Source organism: Nicotiana attenuata, chromosome 5 (genome assembly GCF_001879085.1).
Source record: "Nicotiana attenuata strain UT chromosome 5, NIATTr2, whole genome shotgun sequence".
Classification (NCBI taxonomy): Eukaryota; Viridiplantae; Streptophyta; class Magnoliopsida; order Solanales; family Solanaceae; genus Nicotiana; species Nicotiana attenuata.
Genome location: NC_031993.1, coordinates 13,277,717 through 13,287,484, shown reverse-complemented (window position 1 = coordinate 13,287,484; position 9,768 = coordinate 13,277,717). Strand labels below are relative to the sequence as shown.

Here is a 9,768-nt window from a genome sequence, read left to right as displayed (position 1 = left end):
TATTGCACTTGGGCCGTAAGGGGCCCCTCCCGGAGTCTGCACACCCCCAGTGAGCGCCGTCGACGATAAATAAATGGAGCGGGCTGCACGCCGCAGCGGGTACTAGAGAGTACCGTACTATTTGTTGCATGTCTTAATTGATTGTCATTCATTTACTTATCTGTTGCAGCATCATTGTTTTCATTGGTTTATTGAGTTGACATTATCTGGATTAAACTGCTGTAATTATAGCTTACATTGTGTCTATCCAGGATTTCTTACTCTCAACCCTTATTTATGTTTATTACTCACTGGGTTGGAAGTACTCACATTACTCCCTACACCTTGTGTGCAGATCTAGGTGCGCCCACTGAGGCTGAGTGAGGATTTCTCTGCCGAGCATCATATCTGGGAGCATCAAGGTAGCTGCATGACGTCCGCAGTCCTGATCTTTCCATCTAACCTATTTGCTTTATTTCCGTATTTCTTTAGAGCAACATGTAGTAGGTTGACACCCGTGTATTAGAGGCTCAGACTTGTGACACCGGATTTGTTCGGGCTGTGTAGTAGTATTTCTACTTGGGTTTTCGGCATGTTTTAATTATATTTCAGAGTTTCAGTATTATGACTTAGTAATTATTTGTGTTAATTGAATCTTGAACTGTATAAAAAGGGTTAAGGTTGTTGAATTGGTCGGGCTTACCTAGTAGTGTGTTGGGCGCCATCACGACCGGGGTTGGGGTCGTGACACCTGGTTTATCACTACTGCACAGAAAATGTTGATTGTTCTTTTCTTTTGATTGCTCAGCAATTTTTGTAGAACTCCCAGCAAACTGCAGGCGTTAAATTTGTTAGGATATATACTTTATGGATGATAATATAAACTTAGAGGTGATATAAATTGTTCTGTTAAATGAATATATTTCAAATATTACCTTGGCATCAATGTTATGCTTTTGACTGTTTATCGCCTGCAAAATAGTCTTGATTGAGTCATTGAGTAGCAGTCGAATGCTACCTAGTTCTTCAAAAACATATGTCTTGAAAGATCCAAGATCTAAAGCAACCTACATATTAAAATATAGAGAGTTAACGAAAGCATTTGCTTAACATAAATTAAAGAAACCATCCAAGATTATGTATATATGTTGCCTTGTCAACATCTTTTCTTAATATTTTAATTTCTTTCAGAATATCTTTCTTGTCCTCTATTCCAATTGACTTCTTGTGTCCCGATGGAGATGCATCATCTTTCGAAGCCTCGGACTTGGTTTCAACTTCTTCAAGTATGTATTCAACTTTATCAGGCAAAGACATTCTAGAAAGCTCTTCTGGTGCTTCAATTATGTTGGTGAACTGAGTGAAAAAAGGAAATTAGTTTGACTTAGACATAATATGTATAAAAGTTGTAGATAATTTGTATTAAATTGTCTGCTCATAAGTAAAAATCATTTACCTTGATCCATGCTGGTTTGATCATTCTATCTTCAATTGTAGATAACCATATCTTGTCCTTACTAGCTGACCAGCTAAGTATGCGAGGGATAGAATTAGCAACCCTTGTAGCTATATCAGTGTTGACGGTAGAGCAACACTCATACAACCATATTTCATAGCTAGTGCAAATCCTCGAATGAGATAAGAATGAACAGAAGGATTGAGCTTGTGCCTAACAGATTGAAGCAACTGTTTGTAAGAATCAATACTCCATGCGTAGATCGCATACTGTCCCGAGTCCACCAAATAAAACCTAAAATGGTCTACCAACCCTACATTGTCTTTGTCTGAAGGACAGAGGAAGAATTCTATGAGATATAGAATACACAACTTGACTGCATCATCGTCGTTCAACCAACTTTTGGTGGTTACAATTTGTTTTAAGTATGACTTCTCAACTTTTTCCTTGTTTGGAAAATAGCTTATCATCATTTTACTGTCATATGTAGGTGTGTAACCAAAGTCTGTCACTTCCGTAAAACATTTTAGACCAGTTATCAACGCAAACTCTCTCAAGCCAAAATTCAACCTCTAACCATTTATCTCTGCTGAAAAATAGTCAGAACCAGATGCATTCAATTCATACTTTATTAGAAGATGAATTGCTTGATTTTGCATACATATTCTGGGCAATGAAAGCAAATAACCAAAACATATCTTCTTGAAAAGCTTTAAACCATTTGCAGACAATAAATCTTTGATTTGGTCAGGAATAGTGGGGTCCTAACGACCCCATAATCAACATTATGAGGTGCAAAAGAAGGTCCATTTTGGAGCAAAAGAAAAAATTCCTCATTAAAACAAGGCTCAAACCTAAAAAATAAACTATCTACATTTTTTATACAATATAGCTACAATTACATAATAGAGTCAAAAACAGATAAAAATATAACTAAAATTTTATTACCAAATTTCTACAATCTTTAAACAGAGTCAAAACAAGGCAAACATTTATATAAAAATGTATCGACAATCATGAATTATAAATCTACAACATATCTACACAATATAGACAAAATTTCTACAAACTACAAAATCGAACATTATATAGGTTCATAAGAATGAAAATAAATTTTTTTAGCTTTTACCAAAATTTATTTTTGAAACTAATAAATTCTTACTTCACCAATGACTGTTGGGGAACAGTTTTAGTAGATTTATGAACTTTCTTCTTTTTTGAAGCTTTTACATTAGAAGACACTCTAACTTTTTTTGCAACTTTAATGGCAGCTTTTTCTTCGACGAAATCATCATCGAAATCAATCTCTTTGCCTTTCCTTTTCGCAGATTTGACAGGTATCGAAGATTCTCCAGCATCAATATCGTGCTTTTGCTTTGTTCGAGCTTCTGCCCTAGCTTCACGAGGGGAAAGCTTGGGCTTGTTCTCTTCTTTTGCATGAGCTGATTTTGAAGCCTTTTTGGGTGAATTTGCTGAGAAAACACCCAAATTAAATGAAGGAATATCTGTTTCTTTGTCTTTTGTAGGGCTGTTCTTTGAAGATATCTTCTTCTTCATTGAAAATCAAGCTAATCAGAGTCTTTAATGGAGGTAGGAATTTTGAATAAGAGTCCCAATTTTGTCTGGCTTTTGAAGAAGAGATGAAATAGGCGTTAATGGAGGATTTCTGAGATTTGTGAAGAGAAAATCGTGGGTGAGTGCAAGATACGTGGATGGGGTGGGGTGGGGTGGGGGTGGGGGATGTGGAGAGAGAAACGTGAGGGTGGGGTGGGAATATACGGTAGAGTTATTTTAGGACAGTAAATAATAGGAATGTAGAAATTCCTTTTATAAACTAAGTTAATTGATTGGGCTGGCCCATGAACCTAATAAATAGCCTTCTCTTCACATGGGATTAGTGTTAAAATGTCATGGTATAGCCAGTTTTCACACTGGTCAATGAAAAATAGCCAGCGTTTATCAAGTCAATGAAAAATAGCCACTATTTTGCTGCAACAGGGACCGGTCCAGTATAATATACTGGAGTTCTGGTGCATTTGTGTACGAACTCCAGCATATTATGCTGGACCGGTATACTTTGCTAACTCCTGTAAAATTTGCGGGAGACTGGAGCACCAGTGCTCCAAACTCCAGTATATTATACTGGACAATTATACTTGCTGGAACTCCCGTAAAATTTGCGGGAGTTCCAGCATAACTATGCTTGAACTCCCGTAAAATTTGCGGGAGTTCCAGCATAGTTATCCTGGAACTCCCGTAAAATTTATGGAGTTCAAGCATACTTATGCTGGAACTCCCGTAAAATTTGCGGGCGTATTTTTTCGGATTTTGAACAGTGTTTTCGCTCAGATTTAAAGTGGCTAAATTTCGATGACTTTTGAAACTTGGCTATTTTTCAACGACCAGTGGTAAATCTGGCTATTTTTGAATTTCTCCCGGGATTAGTGGTATAAAATTGTAGGGATTCCAAAAGTTGTTATGATGGCATCCTAGAAATCATACAGACTAACACTAGTCCATGAAATAGGAAGCAAAATTTGGTAGCGTGGTTATGACTGTCAATGGATAAATAGGATGAGATTATAATTTTATGCAAGTTACGCCGAACATTAGAATAATACTTAAGATAGAAATAAACTTGGAACAAAATGCGAGTCATACTAAGTTCAAGTCGAATATAGCACAACGTGCTTGAAAATGAATATACTTTTTTTATACGACTTATTGTCATTGCTGTCTATCTGAAACTGTAAGAATATACATGCGTTAAAATACTTTCAGGTGCTTTTACATATATAGTTTACGTATGAGTTTTTTTCAACTTACCCATGAGTTCATAAGGTCGTTCATTATTAGTTAGTGGGGATAGTCTTTCAAATGCCATTTATGAATATTTCACAATGTTACATTTTGTTTTAATTTTATTGTTTATTGTGGTGGTTTAATCATAAAGGAAATGCAACTTTTTCTAGCTCAAAGAAGGGGGAATGTAATTATTGAAGTGATTAAGAAAAGAATAAAGCAGTAAAAGGCATCTTTGGGTAGTGTTTATACATAAAAAAAAAAAAAAATAGTGTCTGCTTTAACCTTTTAGCTCCAGTTGAGTGTGTGGACTATCTTTGGATCCTCACATGCTTCTTTTCTCCTCATATAAGAAGAATGGAATGCCTTAAAAGATCACAAGATCCAAGTAAGGCATTTTCCTTTTAGCTCAAACTTAAAGATTTTCCCTTTTTAAATTCTCTCTTCTTTCTTTTAGTTTTTTATATAACCGCACTGTCCGGATCAGCTTGCGCACATCTCGACTAATTCCACACGGTAACTACTACCTTCCACCAGCATAGGTATCTCTGTCCACAAAGTATTGGACAGATGAGAAAAGATCACCTTATTTTATTTTCTCTATGTTTTGGTAATTGTTGTAAGATTTAAGTTATGTAAACTATCAGTGTAAAAAATTCACACTATCAATGTATTTTAACATGTTGTACCTGATTACCAGTCTTATTTTGCAAGTTAGTAAATCTACTTGTTAAAGATGATTATTTTTTATGTGACATAATAATCATTGGGGTTAGAATTAGATGGCCACCTGCGAAAGTTGAACTCTTGCCTATAGGCTTGAGCTTTAAAGCAGTTAGAGACTTAACTCCCGTTGGGGTTACCCAATCATAGCTCTCAAGACGGTAGGCTTTTTGCCCTTTAAATACTTTCTTGCTATTCATATCCTTTTTAAATTTTATAAAAAACATAACAATAACATTAACGTGTATAGAATAAACATCGGGTCGACATCTAGAATGTTCTCAGTTTCTAGCTTAAAGTAGCAAATAAAAGCTAAAAGAGAAAAAGAGCGTGGAACAAATTAACCAGCAGACTATATCTTAATCCAAAAGTGTATGTTTGACACCATTAAGAGAGGCTCAACAGTCACTTTTAGCCAAGTTTCCTACGTTGGTATGAAGTTTGAACAATAGGGAACAATATGACATAATAAGTTGGAATGTTGTTACAAAATATTTCAATAACTTAACATAAATATACTATCAATATAAAGAATTTATCAGTGTATTATATTAGGATAATTTATCTGTTGTTTCCTTTGCTTCAGTTGGCTGTTGTTACTGCTTTTCTTTTCATAGCTTGTCCACTACCGTATTTCTTTGTCATAACTGATGTGATTATGTTTTCATTGAGTCGAGGGTCTATCGTAAATAACTTCTCTACCTCCACAAAGTAGGGGTAAGTTTTACGTACACACTACCCTCCCCAGACCCCACCTGTGGGATTAAACTAGGTATGCCGTTGTTGTTATAGACATTAATATAGGGTGTACAAATGTTCTATAACATACAAGTTAAACTCATATTTGAACCTAAATTTACATGGAAGTGAACTAACTTTGGTTTTTTCACTAAAAGATTGCAATCTTCATGTTCAAGCAGACATTAACAAATTCATTCTTCTTCTATAGTTTTCTCCTTTTATTTTCCTTCACTTCTTCTTTTCTCTGCATATCACATTGAACTACTAATTTGTTATCTACTTTGCCAAAACTTTATTCCTTTCCCTCCATTTCTGTTTCATAGAATCTTTCCTCTACAACTATTCAACAGCTTCTTCATCAAATCATTCTTTTCTTGTAGAATGCTCCTTAATACTACACACAAAAAAAACACAAAGTTGTTTACTTCCTTTAGCTTACTACTGTCTTTGTTAAATATTAGAATCTGGTTACTTGAGAGTTGAGTTTAAGATATCTTGAAAGGAGTTATTTCCTAGTTGCAAAAAAACAAGAACAAAAAGGGTAGAATGAAGCTAATAGTAGAAGTAATAGATGCTCATGATCTTATGCCCAAAGATGGTGAAGGATCAGTCAGTCCATTTGTAGAAGTTGATTTTGAAAACCAACTTAGCAAAACCAGAACAGTCCCAAAGAATCTCAACCCCATTTGGAACCATAAACTCCTCTTCAATCTTGATGATATAAGAAATTACCAATACAAATACATTGAAGTTTCAGTGTATCATGAGAGAAGGCCTATACCAGGAAGAAACTTTCTTGGAAGGGTGAGAATTCCTTGCTCAAATATAGTCAAGAAAGGAGAAGAAGTTTATCAAAGATTCCAACTTGAAAAGAAATGGTTTTCTTCATTTGTTAAAGGAGAAATTGGCCTCAAAATATATATTTCATCAGAATCTGATCCAAATTCACATCCTCAAAAATCTTCTAGTCCTTCAAATATTCCTTCCACAGAAAATCCAGAACATTTAGATAATCCACCAGCTTCTCTTCTAGCCTCTGAAGTTGCTAGTCTTGATACTCCTAAAGGTAGTAGTAGTAGTCCAAAACTAGAAAATGAAAACACTGTCATTTCTTCTAGCTTTGCTTCAGTAGAAAAACCTGGTCATCTTACTCAAAGTGAGCAGGGAAAAGAATCCTTTAAGCATATTGAGGAAAGATCTCAGTTTATTTTCAAGCATCAAGCTATGCAGCAGCCAGTCATACAAATAAGGAGGAGACCAGGCGTCCAACCGACAACGCAGCATCAAGTAGACCATCACCCCCGAGCTATTCATAACCACCCAAGTGTCCAACCAACAATGCAGCATCAAGTAGACCACCCGCCAGCTATTCATCGCCACCCAAGTGTCCACCCAACAATGCAGCGTCAAGTAGACCACTCGCCATCTATTCGTAGCCACCCAAGTGTCCAACCGACAATGCAGCATCAAGTAGACCACCCTGACGATGAGTATGAGCTGAAGGACACGAATCCTCAGCTCGGTGAGCAGTGGCCACGTGGCGGAGTATATGGAGGAGGAAGAGGATGGATGAATAGTGATAGATATGCAAGCACATATGACCTTGTGGAGCAGATTTTTTATCTATATGTTCGAGTTGTCAAGTCGAAAGATCTTCAACAGAGTGTCCTCACGGGTAGTTGTGATCCATATGTGGAAGTGAAGCTGGGAAATTACAAAGGAAGGACAAAGCATTTTGAGAAGAAAATGAATCCTGAGTGGAACCAGGTATTTGCTTTCTCTAAAGATCGAATTCAGTCTTCAGTTGTTGAAGTTTTTGTGAAGGATAAAGATATGATGGGAAGAGATGATTATCTTGGAAGGGTGGTTTTTGACTTGAATGAGGTCCCAACAAGAGTTCCTCCTGATAGTCCCCTGGCTCCTCAATGGTACAGACTGGAGGATCGCCGAGGAGAAGGGAAAGTAAGAGGGGAGATAATGCTTGCTATTTGGATGGGAACACAAGCAGATGAAGCATTTTCAGATGCCTGGCATGCAGATGCTGCCTTTGTTCATGGAGAGGGGGTTATGAGCGTAAGGTCTAAAGTTTATGTCTCTCCAAAACTTTGGTACCTGAGAGTAAATGTTATTGAAGCTCAGGACATCATCCCAAATGACCAGAGCCGCCTCCCTGAAGTTTTTGTGAAAGCCCAGGTGGGAAATCAGGTGCTCAAAACCGATATATGCCCTGCTCGAACAGCAAATCCAATGTGGAATGAAGATTTGGTTTTTGTAGCCGCTGAGCCTTTTGAGGAGCAGCTAGTCCTCAGCATTGAGAACCGTGTTCACCCTATGAAAGATGAGGTTCTTGGGAGGATAAGTTTCCCACTCAACACATTCGAGAAGAGGCTTGACCATCGGCCTGTCCATTCTCGCTGGTTCAACCTTGACAAGTTTGGTTTTGGTTCCTTGGAAGTTGACAGGAGGAATGAACTCAAGTTTTCAAGCAGAGTTCACCTCAGAGTATGCCTTGAAGGTGGATATCATGTGCTGGATGAATCAACCATGTACATTAGCGATCAAAGGCCAACAGCGCGACAGCTATGGAAGCCACCTGTGGGAATACTGGAAATTGGAGTATTAGGTGCAGAAGGGCTTCTTCCAATGAAGATGAAGGATGGCAGAGGAAGCACAGATGCCTATTGTGTGGCTAAATATGGTCAGAAATGGGTAAGGACAAGAACCATTCTTGACACTTTCAGCCCCAAATGGAATGAGCAATACACTTGGGAAGTTTATGATCCTTGCACAGTTATCACATTGGGAGTCTTTGATAACTGCCACTTGGGAGTTGAGAAGCCAGGAACTGGAGCAACACGAGACTCGCGAATTGGAAAGGTACGTATAAGATTATCAACGTTGGAATCTCACCGAATATACACTCATTCGTATCCCCTTCTTGTTCTGCACCCATCAGGGGTTAAGAAAATGGGGGAACTCCAATTGGCAGTAAGATTCACAAGCCTCTCTTTAGCCAACATGATACATACTTATGGCCACCCTTTGCTTCCCAAAATGCATTACCTTCATCCTTTCACTGTCAACCAAGTAGATAACTTGAGATACCAAGCCATGAACATTGTTGCTATTAGGCTTGCTAGAGCTGAACCACCACTTAGGAAAGAAGTTGTAGAGTACATGTTAGATGTGGATTCTCACATGTGGAGTATGAGAAGAAGCAAAGCTAATTTCTTCAGGATCAGGTCACTCCTTTCGGGCATAATGTCCATTAATCGATGGTTCGGTGATGTTTGTCACTGGAAAAATCCAGTCACCTCAGTCTTGGTTCACATCCTCTTCCTTATACTGATCTGGTATCCAGAGTTGATTCTTCCAACTCTGTTTCTCTACATGTTCCTCATTGGACTATGGAACTATCGTTTCCGGCCAAGGCACCCTCCTCACATGGACACTAAGCTTTCATGGGCAGAAACAGTGCACCCTGATGAACTTGATGAAGAATTCGACACGTTTCCAACATCTAGGCCCCCGGACGTTGCTCGAATGAGGTATGATAGGCTGAGAAGCGTGGCCGGAAGGGTTCAGACCGTGGTCGGGGACATAGCAACACAAGGAGAGAGGCTGCAGGGGGTGCTAAGCTGGAGAGATCCTAGAGCAACCAGTTTGTTTATCATGTTCAGTCTTTTTGCAGCAGTTTTGCTTTATGTGACTCCCTTTAGAGTGGTGGCTTTAGTTGCTGGATTATATATGCTAAGACATCCCAGGTTCAGAAGCAAGATGCCCTCTGTTCCCGGCAACTTCTTCAAGAGATTACCAGCTAGAACAGATAGCATGCTATAAGCTCAAAATTCCAGCTTTTCATTTCTTTCTTTTCTTTTCTTTTTCCGTCTGTATTTCCCAAATAATAATTTCATGTTTACTCTTTTTTATAACTTGCAGTCTTATGTAAACTTCCAAGCAAATAGATGACTTTATCCTAGATTAAGCTTTCGGTCACTATAATCGGTGAGAAGACTAACTACACTATCTTGGATCCATTGTCGATTTTGCTTTTAAATGGAAAAGAA

At 37.9% G+C, this 9,768-nt stretch overlaps 1 protein-coding gene across 1 annotated transcript; it reads left to right on the top strand.

Annotated features, from left to right (window-relative positions):
• LOC109225331 (FT-interacting protein 1) lies at positions 6,178–9,633 on the top strand. The gene has a single exon (XM_019389954.1). The coding sequence runs from the start codon at positions 6,248–6,250 to the stop codon at positions 9,539–9,541; it is 3,294 nt and encodes a 1,097-aa protein (XP_019245499.1). The 5' UTR covers positions 6,178–6,247; the 3' UTR covers positions 9,542–9,633.

Coding starts and splice junctions, on each gene's coding strand:
- LOC109225331 (XM_019389954.1), top strand. CDS start 6,248: ATGAAGCTAATAGTAGAAGTAATAGATGCTCATGATCTTATGCCCAAA.